Raw genomic sequence first — 15,860 nt, forward strand, 5'->3', positions numbered from 1 at the left:
TATTTAGGCACCAATTTTTAAATAAATAAACCAACTAAGTAACAGCCTGCTTTTGACTTTAGATATCAACAATGGACATACAGCGTTCTAATGATATCATCTTTATGACTTTTGATACTGGGAAAAGTACATCTGTTGCAAATAACACAATAACATTAAGGACTTTAAAGCTGTAGCAGCTTTAAAGGTTCACACATACTGTTAAGTGTCTACATTTCTTCCTGGACAAAGCAGAAACCTTACCAGTAATGTCCAGTTTCGTTTTCTATTTTATTTTTATTCTTTCATGTTTAATTACCACCATCCAGTGGTGTATGAGAGAAATGCATCCACCTCAGTATTAATATTTACAGCAGTTATTATTATTTTTTTAATTTTATTTATTATTTTTATGTTTTAGCCACAATACCATATATCTACAATTTTTATTGCAAGAGTCCCACAGTCAAGTCAAGTATCCACTTTATAAAAACTACCGTTCCCATGATGCTTTTCGGGGCTTGGCTTACTAGCCACGTGACGTTTAGCAATGGCTTCCCTCTTGTAGTGATGGAGGAGCATCGTTGATAACAAAAACAAAGCTGCATCTCTACTCATTCATTTGTCCAGTGACACAAGTCGGATTTTCAATGCAGAAGATCAAGTCTCTTATGGCCCGGCAGGTGAGCACAGGAGGGTTTACAGAAACAGAGTTGCCTGCAGGTAGCTAACATAACAGCTAGCTAACTGGCTAATTTGACAGCTCACCGTTTGGCTGTTACAGCAGCGTTTTTACTAACAAGTAAACGACACAGTTACGATCTATTTACCTCACATGGAGAACACACGTGTGCGCGGGCACTTGCACCGACGGCCTGGTATCTAATTATACCATCAGATAACATTAAGACATGGGCGTTTGGGGAAGTTCTCAGTTTGCACACTAGTATTGTTACACTTAACACTTCATCACTGGACCCAAGAGAGCATATCATTTTAGAAATCTACCAGTTGGTTCCACTTTATGCTGCATTCAGTAGTATTGTGATGAACAGCAGGCTGTGTGACAACGGAAACGGGTTATAACAGCAAAAACATTACATGTTACTGACGTCAGAGTTCTCCTGGATCTCAGTGGTAAATTTCCGTCTTATTTTGACAGGGCCTGAAAAGCCCCCAAGAGAACATGGCTGACCTGAGTCCTGTGGAGAATCTGAGGATCCCAAGCAAGGTAAACTTCAGGACAAGGCTGGAACTGTAGCTGTGCTGTCTAATGCACTGTCTGTAAATGTGTGTCTCATCATTGTAGAACTTAACTAGTTTAACACATGATGTGTTCAGATAGTTAATAGTACACAATCTATAGTATATAAGCTGACATAACAATCTTGCATTTGTTAGATCATCATGAGAACTGAATCAGAATTCCTAGATGATTGATCCCTTAGTGCGCACTGTCCTGTAAACGGCATTTGTTTCTTAAAATGACATCATAGGTTTTCCTGGACAGTAGCGTAAAGAGACTAAGGGCATATATACACACACACACACACATATATATATATATATATATATATATATATATATATATATATATATATATATATATATATATATAACTTAAGGACAAACATTGCATAAAAGCGTGTGAAATATGGTCTGCTCTAGCAGTATTTTACCATATTGGCACGACACCGTTTTAAAATGTAATCAGTCATGCTTAGTCACAGGAAGCATTTGTCATTATCCACTTGTATAAATTCAATTTGTCAAGAGCAGACAGAGCATATGAAGCAGTGGTGTGGTTCTATATAATGTATAGTCAATTTCTTACTCGCACCTCAATGCACTGCTAGTTCCCCACTTTGCTTTGACTTTGCATTGTCGTGATGACCTTCTTTTAATGTGGCTGAGCAGAATTGGGAAGGTGACCCACTCTATTTATTCACAGTGCAGGGTGATATCAGCCTGGTCCATTCAACCTGACATATAATGTTTCTACTTATAAAGACTTTTTTGCTTGCTTGTCATTGTTTGGACTCTAAACCTAGTTTTGTCTGAACACTTCCATGTGACTTCAGTTGTCCTTGTAAGGCTGGCTTTGCTGATGTAGCTTTTAAATGTGGTCTTCTCACATACTGCATGAGAAAAAAAGGAAGTGTTTATCTGTTAAAAGAGTGAAAGATGAAGCTGAGTGTATTCTGAATAATCATCCTGTTGTGATGAGTAAAGAAAAAGACAGAGCTGTGTGTGATGAACAGAGGAAGTGTATTTTAAAAGGCTCGTAACAATGATCTTAAATAAACAGCTGGGCTACTGATGGATAACACTGAAATTATATATTATATGATAATCTAATAACTTGATAATGATTTCTGCAGACATTTTTGCATTACCCTTGCAATAGCTGTTATTTCAGAAAGCCATTCAGATCAAGCTCAGATAAGATATGCATTCATTTGTCCTGTGTAGTTGTAATTAAAGCCTAAATGAAACCAGACGGCAGTGTCTGGAGAGTTTATTTTTTTTTTCTTTCATAGCATCTGACTCTCCCCTGGTTTTAAGATGGTATCTGGTGAAGCTGTGGTCAGACTGGATATGCAGTAATCGAACACCTTTTTGGTTTTAGGCGCTTTGTGCTTGCTGACATAGTGGCTCCAGAATTACCGTAAATCCCATCACACCTGCCCTGCCTGACTTATTTAATACGAGGCTGGGTTAGAAAATTGGGTCGGAGGTTGTATGTGCGTGAGGGTTATATGCACTTAAATCTACCACTGTATGTCACCTATGATTCATTCATTTTCCTGTGTGTACTGCAAACACCTGGTTATTGTGTATTCAACCAAAACACGGGGCTCATTATTATTTGATGATATTGTGGTTTGACTTTACTTACTTTGCTGCTGGGCCTTTCAGCTTTCAACTAAATTAAATAGGACCCACACAGGCAAGGCTTCCTACACCTCCAGTCTCTCGTAGTCACCTACAGTCCACCTTAATGAAAGGTGAATAATCCTCAGTATGCTTTGACCAGGGCCGCTATGCTTATCATGCTGCTCTGTGTGGGACCAAGGTGCTCAACTGTGTAGTATATTATTTTAAAAACTGTTGGTACTCACTGCTTAGACCCATCTATGTGTTTTCAAATATTGTAGCAATGATGCCCATCATTTATCATCCTCCAGGAGCTGACAGCAACATCTGGCTAAAGGACTGATGTGGGGAATGATTGGCAAATGATGCTGTCAATTGATTATTTTGAAGCAAAATTTTAGGATTTTATAATTTTTGAATACTAAGCAGGACAATGCCAAACATATGCTAGTTTGCCTGAGATTTTAGGGTTTACATGTGTAAAATCATAATTGACTGGTTTGTGCAAAAATCCCAAATTTAGGTTCACTAGGCAGAGCCAGGCTGATTACTGATGCCATTTCCAGTATTTGATCAATGTATGAGCCAATATTCAATAAAGAAACATTGTTAAATTGTGCAATACATTAAACTGATACAGTCACGGTGTCGCAAAGTTTTTTCTATTATCTAATATTACCAGTTCTAGCCAGTTATTTTGCAATGTGATGGTCAGTCATTATGTGACTTACTCTTTTGAGACAAACTGTTAGTATAACATCTTTATCCAAAGAAATTAATAAAACTTAACATTAGACAACTCGAGTCACATGAAAGGTGACATCTTTAAAATGTTTTGTCAAGTGGAACCAAGTATTCAAACCATAAAATGTTTAGTTTACTATCTTAACACAAAGATGAGCTGCAATATTAACTGAGCATGTCACTTTCTTCTTTGTAGTCAAGCCATCAGAATTGAACTTGTTTGTGGATTGACTGCAGTGAATGAGCTTTAGATAACTTGTGCCAAATGTGCTGTATGGTTTCTGTTATAATGTAAGGATACTCTGTGTAGCTGCTAATGTGGAACATTTAATTGGGTTTCTTTCACTGATATCATGCTGGTTATGTGGGCAAAATATATCCGACTGTTGGTTATAGCAGCACTTTACCCCCAGAAAGCCACTCTCTCAAGGAAAATCTGATCCCTCTTGTTCACCTGCTGCTCTGTGCCTATTCCCCTTTTAACATTAAAATGTAAATCTCCTCAATTAACCTGGGACCTAAATTTAATAAGCATTTTGCCTTATTCAGGATGTCAGTGTGATATCATCTTAAAGAGAATGATTAGGAAGTAGCTCTGTGACATTCAAACCTGCTTTAATGAATAAGAAATCTGCAGGATTTTATGTGTCACAAAGAAGCAAAGCATTTACATTTCTTGTTAATTTAAATGATTCCAAATTGCTGCAAGCTGTTTTGACCACTTTGATGTGTTTTGTTCCTTTTTTCAATCTCTCTGGGTTTGCTGAGATGACATAAGCGGCTTTGTGGCTTTACATTAAAAACAAACAAACCAACAACCCTTTTTCCCTTTCCAGTCCTTCCTGTTCAAAGCCAATCTCCCTGTGCAAGTCAGTTCTAAGGGATTTGTTTCTGTGTTGTGGTGTGTTACCTCTCTTAACCTCTTTTAACCCCACAGAGCCTTTGATGGTTTCCATCTTTACAGTCTCATATTGTTTAGAAAAGCAGTGCTCGTATCAAGGCTTTAAATTCTTAAAATATAAAATATGTTACGCTGTCTTTCAGTAAATTCATTATAAACTGTTGGAACATACATGAAACTTGAAAGATTGTAAACCTTGTTTTTTCTGTTTCTGCAAAATCATAACCTATACATCATTTTAGTGTCGGCCACAAAACACAATAAATTCAGTTAAACAAATGAGATCAAATGAGAGTAATCACTAATGTGTTGTGGAAAGGTTTTCCCTCTTAAAAATGATGTGAGCATGTGTCTTCAGTAACTGGTGGGACTTCCTTTTTCTGTTTCCTGTAGGCTGTTTACCAGCCGATGGCTATGAGGGATATTAGCCCCTTCCTATTTATAGAACAGCTTTAAGTCAGGGATGTGTTAGGTTTCCTTGCATTAAGTGCCTGGTTCAGGTTCTTCCACGGATGTGTAATTGACATGTTTGCTGTAAAATCTGCCAGAATTCACAGGCCCATCAATGATTGCAAGCCATCCTGGGCCAGAGGCTGCAAAGCAGACACCAATCACATACTGCCAACACCTTATTCCATCACAGATGCTGTTCAAACTGTAGATGGGCAGCAATGTTCTTTTTGGAAATGAGTGGCTTCCTCATGCCAACTCTGCCATGCAAACCACTGTTTCTCAGTGTTCTACATTTACATTTAGTCATTTAGCAGAGGCTTTTATCCAAAGCTCCTGAAGGATGTATCATGGACATTGATATTAAATACTGCAAGCCACGATTTTAGTTCCTTGGATGTTATTTTGGGTCCCTTGTGACCTCCCAGTCCTCATGCGAATCATGATAAACCTTTAAAATGCTTTTATTGTGTTGTAAAGATCAAACCTTGATAGTAAAGAACCAGATTTCTTTGTTCAGTGAGGCAGGACTTCACAGGCCCCCCTTGGTTGAATCACTAAACTCTAATTTCTTTGTTAAATTAATTTGTAGTCCTAGAGACTCGATATATAAAAATATTTTTGTCACACACAAATATTTAAGATTGTGCAAGTACATGAGATATGATACACATTTTTATTTAACTTTACAGGTGTTGAGGGAAATGTTGGGAGTAAAGGGTTTAACCTGGAGGCTTCAGTTGCAGCTGTCTCTCTTGCAGCTGTAACTGAAACAACCACCTTGTAGTTTTTATGTTGTTATAAACAGAGGTTAGCATGTTGTCAGCCATAATTGACAGGTGTGAGACCACAAAGTGCTTTGGCAATTGCTGTGAAAAGGGCTGTGTAGCTACAAAGATGTCAAAGTGCCCATGCTGACACAACTTTAAAACCACCAGGTGGACTTAATGTGGTGACAGATGAGTGTAAACCTGTTAGTGTTGCAGTGCTCATTTTTTACCAGCAGGGTTCAGCATTGGTTTGCTCATTACACTGTTTTAGCTCTGAAAATTGTATTCCATTGAACTCAGTTCTGATGAAAAGCATTGATTCACTCAGGTGAAATACATCATCTGTTCATTTCCTAAACTTTTAGGAAAATGTGACTGGCTGGGTGCCTATTGGACAGTATGTCTTTCTGTAGCTGGGGACTGGGACTAAAGCTTTAAGGAGAGCGTGTTTGATAGCTTGTTAGTAGTACTTGGATTTCTTTAGAGGAACATAGCTCAGTTTGACAGTTCACACACACACACACACGCTGTAGGTAACCCTGTTGGGCTTGTTTCTGGATAAGCTACTGTTTAATTCTGCTTCCGAGGTTCTCACTGTGCTGACATATTACAGAATAATTGTGTAGCATCACCAATAGAGAATCTCATTGCTTTTGGCTCAGGCAAGGCAGTGATGAATGAAATGTAACGATTACTTTGAAGGAAGAATTCATTAGTATCATCTCTCAGCTTTGAAGCTGATAGCCTAGATACTGCTCTTGTTGTTCATTTTGTCCTTATGACCACAAGACAACAGTGTTAAACCCTTGTTTAGGAGCAGTTAAATCTGCATACATATTCAATACTAACAGCAATAAGGTTGATATATATATATATATATATATATATATATATATATATATATATATATTTAATCTAATGAATCCATTGTGGGAATAATTGGCCCTCGTCTTAGTCTTTTCACTCCACAGTCTCTCTCTGGCTGCATCTCGCAGGATTTTCCACGAAGCTCCTATTGTTGAGTCCGTCTTTTGTTTTTGCCTGAGTACTGTGTTGTTAAGCACCTTTTTGTCCTGAGCTTGATTTTCCACGTGCAATCAGCACTACACACGGATAACCACTTTGATTCTTTGATAAAGCTTGTTAAATGTCCCTCACTTTGGATGCAAATAGATTTCTAATTTCCGCAATGAGATGAAAATTTCATTAATTTGCGGAGGAGGCTGAAGGGTGGTTTGTTTGTCCCTCATCCTTCAAAGTGAAATCTGATCAAAGCCTCACAGCGGCTGATGCAGGGTTTCACACGTGGGGCTCAGCAGCATCTGTTTTGTTTTGAGCCTGCACAGCGGCACCAAGAGAGGAGACTTATTTAACCTGAGGTAGCCTTTCAATGAGTCAGTCACTTAAAGATGTTCCGAGTTTTGCACATGACTGCAGGTGAGAACCTGTGGTAGAAAGAATGAAAAGAGAAAGGCAGTGACACAGAGAGGTGAATTGATCCAACCGTACTGGAGTGACTTCACAGAAGAGACTTTTTTTTTTTTTAAGAGCATTCTTGCTCATTCCTCTTTTTCTTTTTGCTCTAACTTCCCTACCAGTGAGTCATTCGCCTCACCCCCTCCCTTTGGGTATCTTTTCACTTTTCCTCTCATTTGAGCTGATTTCCCACCCACCCTTTTGATGGCAGAGTCTCTGTCTACCCCTCCTTTCCCATGTCATGCCCGCACCCACACATTTCCCCGGGGCTCCTGCTCACTCCTTTACCTGATTCGAATAAGAGAAAAAAACCACACACACACGCACGCACACACGCACAAATGCTTCCATAAAGGTCTGTACCTTGCTTCTGCACACGTACACAAACAAACACATCAAACACACACATTTCATCCTCCCTGTTACCTTTTTATGAGTTTATATATGTTATTAAAGGGATTATGTTTGTGTAATTGTATTAAACGAGGCTGCATTTAACCACAAACATCAAAATTATTCACAGCAGCACTGCGTCCTATAAATGTCACTCAGCAAGACACACTTATCCACAGCAACTGGTTTAGTTATTTGGGTGAAACACTTCATAGCCTGGCTGCATGCTTGCTGATAGTGGCTGGGGAAATAGTGTGTGAATTATCAGACTTCTATGTGTATTTGATGTGTATCTTCTCAAAAATTGATCAGTCTGCAAAAGGTGACATTGCTGTGAACGCTTGGCCACCACAAGCCAGTTTTCCCTGTGACAACTTTTCTGACACCTCCTGCTTAAAACCCCCAAAAATCAGAAGGACTGTCGCCTGGTTCACTGGTCAGTACACCACTTTGGTCCAGCATCAATGGCAGTTGAAGAATTTCCTTTTCTTGTTATATAATAAAACATCTACTCAATGAATTGACACAAAACATACAGGTATCAATGTTACCTAGTGGATGACTTTGATCTGACCTTTTCTCACTGATCACCATGGACATTTGTGGTAGAAGTAAAATCTTTCAACTTTGATAGGTTGAAATAACCTTTGGAGAAATTCTTTTATTGTTTGTGAATTTTCCATCTAGCTCTGTTTTTCTTTCACTTTGGTTCATTACTAAACACCTGTGAAAAGGAGGATCAGGATTCCCATCAGCCTCAAATACCCTGTTTTAGTGCTAACAGGATGATCAACATGGTAAACCTCATACAGTAATATCAGCATGTTAGCGTTGGCCTTGGGAGCATCTAAGTATCATGAGTGTTTAGCTCAGTGCACTGCTGTGCTTAGCTGAGTGCGCAGCAGGTAACACATATTCCAAGAACACAGTAAAAATACTGTAGTTCATTACTGTACGTAGCGTGGAAGGAGTGATTTTGGACATGACATTAGTTTTGTTCTACTTTAGCTGTTCCACCACTTTGTTACAGTCATGTGACTATATCTTGACTCTGTGAAGCATTCAGGAGGGGATGCGTGTTTAAAACCCTTCATCTAAAAGGCTCGCTGCTGCAATAAGGCACAACGAATGCGCAGCATGTTAATCAAATGTCTCTGATGTAGCACAGAGATTTACTGAAGGGGAACCGTCTGTTAGTCATTTGTGTCATCTCGTCTTGCCTCTGAAGGCTGCTATCCCCCATGATAACTGTCCAGTGAAACAAGCTGCAATCTTCGCCAAAACCTCTTACTCAATATACACTTCATGTTTTTCCTCTCCTTGCCCCTTGTTCCCCACCTCATTTATTCTCTCCTTTCTCCACTCCATCCTTCACCCTGTCCCTGGCTTAAACTCTTCTGTACCTCTTGATACACTAATCAAATTCTCCTTCCCTAATGCTCTTTCTCCTGGCATTGTTGCTTTTTTTCTGTTTTATCTGTTTCTGTTTCATCTGTTTCTTTGTGGTGGGATTTTTCTTAAAGTTGATTTGTTGTTTGGTTAGATCATTTTGCAAATGATGTAATTTTCTTTTTCAACCTTTTCTGTTTCGGTCTCAGTGTATCCGGAGCTTGCTTCTGGGACATATTTTAAGTCTTGCCCTCTTTTTAATGACTGTGTCCCTCTCTCTTTCAGGAGGAGTTGAGGGAGCTGAGGGAGCAGCCCATTGACCCCCAGGCGGAGCAAGAGATCATTGACAGCATAGAGGAGGTCTACTTCTCTAATGACTCCTTCGACATGGTGCAGCATGAACTGGAGGTCAGATACACACTGTGTGAATGAGCAAGCATTTGTGTAATGAATGAGTGACGGTGTTCTGGAAAAGGATGACAGCAGCCTCACTCCCAAGTTCCCATGGCCCCTCGGAAAATAATACATATATTTGTAGTTTTCTTTATTAATTGAATCCACAACATATTTGAACAAGTTATCATGTGAACATGAGCACCATTCAAGTATAAGGTAAATAAGATGTAAGTTAGGAGATCTTTAGTAGTGGAGATGTAAGTAGTATCCTATGCCAATTACTTCCTTGATCTTCTTGTATGCTTGGTGTTTCTGCATCACTTCCTTTGCAAAGTCGAGGGCAAAAAAGAAGTATCTCGTTTGCATATGTCTTCTTTTCCCTAGCCATTTTTAATACAATTTCTTTGACCTTGAAATGTAGAAGATTCCCAATGATAAACCTTGGTGGAGGATTGGGGCCAGGCTTTGATGTCAGGGCTCAGTGGGCTCTTTAAATCTGTAGATTCACTCTATTAGGGAAAGTCAGGCCATTGGTCATTAACTTGATCATTGAGCCACGTTCTGTGTCATCTGATATGCAATAAATCCTTATATTGGTACTTGTATCTCTACTCTCCAGGTGAGCCAGTTTTTCTCGCAGCTTATTAGAAGAAGCATCTTTAGTTGCTGTGTCACTAATTTTGAGTTAAGTTATGCACATCTCAGCCTTTTCAATGGCCTTTCCCTGGGCTTGCACAGGTGTTGTATTTTGCATTTAACTCTTCATTGATTCAGGATCTCTTCTGAGGTAGGCTTGGAAGTCAGAAAAGCTCTTTTGCTTGTCATCTTTGGATTTCTGCAGGTTCTTTGCAGCTGACACTAACTCTTAAAGTATCCTGTCAATCTGAGTTTTCTTGTTTCCGTCCACTAGTGGCTTGAAGCCATTTTTTAAAAAAATTATAATTTTAAATTGGTTTCCCCTTTCACTAGGAACAGTCACCAATTTGTTCAGAATTTGAGTTTAAATGTAATTATGTTATATAGTCGTGCTTTGACTGAAGGCCAGTATTGCTTTTCCAATGCGAATAATTATGGTTTTATAGTTTTTTTTTTGGTTGTCTACTGCTAACTGACAGAGTTAAAAAAGCTCCTTCTCACCTGAGCTGCTGTCTCTTACACTTCTGCTGAGCCTCATGCGTACCATTGACGTCCGGATTGATGGATTGCATCCATTCAACAGAAGAAGGGTGTGAAATCTCATTAGATTTATCTTGGTATTGCTACACCATCTGAAATGAGACTTTCAGTCAAGGGGAAAGTAATTACTTATCATCCTTTGGGCCATGGATACCTTCATCCCTAGCAGTTTGGTTGCTGTTTACTAAATAATGCCCCCTGCCTTCTTTCCTAATATGGCTTATAATCAGGCAAAGGGTATTTATCGAGCAACTTCTTTTTGTTGTTTTAGATGGATGAAGATCTATAGCTACCTTCAGCCACACCACTTGGGCATTGGAATTCCTAGTGAGATATATTCAAAATGTTGGATGCTCAAGAGTGAAGATCTGGCGTTTGAAGATGGATAATGTCCCAGTTATGCCCCTGAATGCAAGAAATATATTTTGAATATAAATTTCTGTCTGAAACAAATCTAGCAAGTGCCACAATGAATGGTAGACATGTTTGGTAGCAGCATGCAGCTATATAGAAGTGTCTTAAAGAGGGTTTTACAAATGTGTCTCTGGTGCTTACACCTGTGTAGGAGGATGCACTGTAAACAAACAATAAAGTTGTATCTTTGTGTCTGTGTGTGATTATAGAAACTCCCCCCTGAACTGAACCTGCAGGAGCTGGAAGAGTACAGAGACAAGCTGAAGAGACAACAGGCAGCAGTGCGTATTTCTCCATCACTGTTACACAAATGCATACACACACAGACATACTCAAACACACAGTGGTGTGTTTGAACCCATGAGTGTATTGCATGAAATTACACGCAAATGCTCATTTAAAGACAAGTTTTTTTTTTTTACTACAATGTTCAGGGGTGCTCGGAAGTTTGTGAATCATTTAGGACTTTCTTTATTTCTGCATAAATATTACATATAATGTGATCAGGTTTTCATAATACTAGATAAATGGAACAAAATTCAACAAATAAGACTACTGTAATAATAATTAATAATAATGATTTATTGTAAAAATGTCTCATTTGCAAGAGGCCAAAGTATGCGGACCTCTAAGAGTAATTGATTCATTTGAAGGGCAAATGAGAGTTTTTCAGTCAGAGGGGAGACACTCAAGTGTGAGTCTGGGAGGCCCTGCCTTATTTAAAGAAGAGAAAATTAAATTTTAAAAATTAAATTTAAATTTAAAAAGAGAAAATTTAAAAAGAGAAATGTTTTTCATATACAACACTTTTAGGACTTTGTGTTGACATGAAAGCTCATTAAGATCATGTATTTACTATTCAAAACACTATCCATTAAGCAATATACTTAAAAATCCTGGAAAAGCTGCTCAAAAAGCCCAGGATTTTAATTTTTTGATACGAATGTATTTTTTTTGCTAGTGCTTTCTAGTTATTATGACTTTTGGTTGAGAATGTGTGCTTCATTATACATAGTGTGGGAATAATATATGAGAATTGTCAAATATTTTCTTAAGGTGCAAAATTTTATCTCTGATCTCTGATTTATTGTAATTAGAATCACAGCTCACGAATTAATTTCTGTCCTGTAAGACCTCTTACTGCAAGCTGTGTTATTTTGTAAGCAGGTCTCACTGTACTAATACCAAATACATCTTTTTAAATGTTGGATTAAAAATTAAAAGACCTTTGGAAACTTTAGTTGACAAAGCAACATCACTTGGTAGCATTTCTGGAAAATGACTGTAATGAAAACCTGTCAGACCCAAACATGCTGTACTTTGTGGACATTAAGTGTGTTTAGATAATTATCTCATAGCAATTTATCACAGAAAGTTTCAAAGATCCTGTATATACATCCCACCTTAAGAAAAGATACCCACGGCTATCTGACTGTACAACACATCAGTACAGTGAGACACCAATGGGAGTAACTTTTTTGTGAGTTTATGTTTCTGGTTATTATGAGAGAAACCTTTGTGTCTGTTATGTAACTTTTTTTTGTCTTCGTGTGCAGTATTCGTTTAGGTGCGGGGAAATATCTTTAATTGAATGTGTGGTACAATATCTGGTGCTTGTCTTTTCACTGCTGTAACACTGGAATTTTCCCATCGTGGGATCAATAATGTCTTATCTTATCTTAGGTGAATAGTGCTATGTTGAGTCTATGTAAGGCCAGACATTAACAGCAGGATTTGTATTTATTGATTAGCAATTTACTGGCAGTTTTTTACCTGCACCTGATAGCCTAATTTGGCTCTTTGTGTCTAAACTCTGGTAGCAAACTCTTGTAGTTTCAGACTAGAGCTCCTGCATGTCAACAGATTCTATTTATAGGAAAATGTGGGAGAAAGAGCAGATTTTTTTCCCCCTCTGTTCCATCAATCCCCACACTGTGTATATTTCACCCACTTACCCTTCCTGACAAGCTTCTGTATTTTTTCACACCTGTTTGTCTCCATTGCTCCCTCAGCTCCTCGACTTTACCTTGGCCCTACCCTCTACTCTGCCTTGCCACATCTATTCCCTCCATGCTTCTTCTTGTCCCTCTTTTTCATACATGCTCCTCTCCCCCCGACATCCCTTCTTTTGACATTTCTGGCAGTTGCTCACTGAGCTGTCTGTTTAGCTGAGAGGATTCTCCAGTCTTTGTGGCCCGTGGCATAGTGAGACCTCCAAGTTAGCAAAGCCTAAGTACACAAATGTACCCTCTCTCTCTTTCTTCCTCTCACACTCTGGTTGTGAGCCTGCAGGCACCTCGTGGGAATTGCCATGGTAATTGGTCCAGTGTGCTGTCAGGCAGAAAATCCACAGCTATGTTTCTCAGCAGGCATATCAATGCAGACCTTCAGTCCTGAGCCTATATAGGCAAACCCTCTACTACTTTGTCTATTTCAAGTCCCTGATGGTTTTGTGAGATATCTTCAGTATATATTTACTTAGATTCATTTTTATGGTTTTATAGTATTTTTTTGGACAATTATTATCTTGCCTCCAAGGTCATGTGAGCTGTAACCCTCTGTAGTTGTACAAGTTCAGGTCTTTTAGCACATGAGTTGAGAGACAATAAAACAGTTCCTTTAGGATTTTGTGAATATTTTTTTGTTTGTTCACCAGCTATTTAAAAAAATGTGATGCATGTTGCAATGTTTTATGATTTTTTTAAAGGTTTGCTCAGAATTAATTGTAGGGATTGCAACATTGCGAAATCCAGAAGAGACGGATAAAATCTAAAATAAAACATGTATGTCAAACAATAAAATACTCGTTATTTTTTTAAATTAGAGAATAGTTATTAGATAAATTGAAAAGCATTTACACTGTCAATCCGTTTAAAAGTAAAATATGATACTTTATTAAGTTTTGAAGTAATGCAAGATGGGATGACCATAAACACCTGCATGGGGCTAATATTTTAGAAACACCTTATGAGAGCAGAATCACAGCATTTTGCATGACAGTTCCCATTTACCTAAAAGCGACTTTTGTTGCATGAAATGTAGGCTGCAATGATGCAAATAACAGGAATGTACATATTCAATTTTTAATGAAACTTGAAAGCTAGAGATGACTATCCCTCCTGCAGCAATATTAAATTCTCTCCCTCTGCTCATTTTTTTAATGCTTACGCAACCTATGCCTGAACCCTGCCTGGTTGCCAAAATCTGCCTTGTGTTTAAATCAGGATGAAACAATGTCCTGCTGTGCAGAGGAAGGTCAAGGGTGTGTGTGTGTGTGTGTGTGTGTGTGTGTGTGTGTGTGTGTGTGTGTGTGTGTGTGTGTGTGTGTGTGTGTGTGTGTGTGTCGAAGTTGCATGAAAAAGAGATGCAACACACAAATGCACACACACACACACACACACACACACACACACACACACACACACACAGCCTCAAAGTACAGTATAGGGATATTTAGTGAAGTAGGTTGCATGTAGATGTTAGTCTTTAGTAGAATACTGCAAACGAGTCGCTGAACATAATTCACTGATTTATTTTTCCAAATGGTGTATTTATTTAGTTTTTTTTTATTAGTTTTTCCACAGATCTCTCATTACAAAAGAGCAGTGCATTAGGTTAGCAGTGCAGGTTGTTACTGTGCCAGGTTACCAGTGGTAACCCACTCTGTTGAGTGTACGCTGTCTCAGTTCTTGGCTTTCTTAATAAACATTTAACTCTGTGATACACTGCTACACTGCTACGAACCCTAATTAGGGCTATTTAATTCAGCTCTAATGACCTCATAAATCTCAGTACACTCTTTCAAGACCTAACTAAATAACGTGTATTTCCTGTTACTCATTTATTATAAACCTGCCATACTATACTGTAGAAATCTGTATAACCTCTTGACTAATGATACACAATGTTCAATCCCTGTTAGCAAAGCTTATATTTTTAGTGTTTTCTTTATAATAGAAAATATTGTATGTGTGTGAGCTGTAGTGTGTAGTCTGTATAGTCAGATAATTCTTACTCAGTGTTCGGAGTCTAAAATGTTTTTACCATCTCCATTATTCTATTGGCCCATACTTGTTTTCAATTACTGTACTGCACAGTTAAGTTCCATATATGGATGTGAGACTTTGGCCTTATGTCTCATGTAGGAGGGTTTGGTTACTTACAGTCAGCTTTTCAGCATGTTTAGTTTTTTCTGTTCCTTAAAAAGTTTAGTTTTTAGTAGTGTTTAGTTTTAAAATCAGCATAACCTTATTTGATATACTGTCATTTTCATATTGTTTTGTATTTCTGTTATTCCCTTGTCCAGTTGTGTTTTGATACGTTTTAGGATTTATTTGAAAAACTACTGCAAATAAATCCTCCACAAATTTTTTTTTTACACATTAACATACTGTAAATAGAGTTTGGGAGGAAAATTGTTGTTGAATGTATATTTCCCTTGACATTATAAATATACAAAGGTACATATACAAAATATACATTTTCACGTATTAGTAATATATGAAAACATTTTAGCTTGCGGCTAATTTTTGAGTTTGATTCAAGTATGGTTTGTTTACCATGTCACTGTTACAACCCCTGTCTTTATAGAAGAAATTCACATTCACTGGATCATATATTAGCGTTGAATATATAACACTGTAATATATGACACCTACGTGATTCTGGTTTTAAAAGGGCATTCCAAACATTTAACACTCTAAAATCATTTTATTTGTTGTAAACATTTCTAAGACTTTGAAAATAGTTGTAGAATAGCTTCTGTGGCCCTAAAGAACAAGAAAATCAATTGTGATGATGTCATTGGGGGGTTATTCACCATGGGTTTTCAGACTACACGCTTCTGACAGAAACACACTGTTGAGTTGTTTACATGCAGGAAGGGTCTTAAAGAT

At 38.0% G+C, this 15,860-nt stretch overlaps 1 protein-coding gene across 4 annotated transcripts in view; it reads left to right on the plus strand.

The window, feature by feature from the left end:
• Positions 1 to 509: 509 nt before the first annotated feature.
• The window catches only part of vps50 (VPS50 EARP/GARPII complex subunit), a 97,714-nt gene continuing 82,363 nt past the window's right edge, over positions 510 to 15,860 (plus strand). For all 4 annotated transcript variants that reach the window (XM_067503481.1, XM_067503501.1, XM_067503491.1 and 1 more), the window contains exons 1-4: positions 510 to 662; positions 1,142 to 1,210; positions 9,265 to 9,387; positions 11,175 to 11,246. In XM_067503481.1, the coding sequence (XP_067359582.1) occupies positions 630 to 662; positions 1,142 to 1,210; positions 9,265 to 9,387; positions 11,175 to 11,246 (297 nt within the window). In that variant the 5' untranslated portion in view covers positions 510 to 629. The remainder of the gene's footprint in view (positions 663 to 1,141; positions 1,211 to 9,264; positions 9,388 to 11,174; positions 11,247 to 15,860) is intronic.

The sequence above is a fragment of the Channa argus genome, chromosome 1, assembly GCF_033026475.1.
Source record: "Channa argus isolate prfri chromosome 1, Channa argus male v1.0, whole genome shotgun sequence".
Classification (NCBI taxonomy): Eukaryota; Metazoa; Chordata; class Actinopteri; order Anabantiformes; family Channidae; genus Channa; species Channa argus.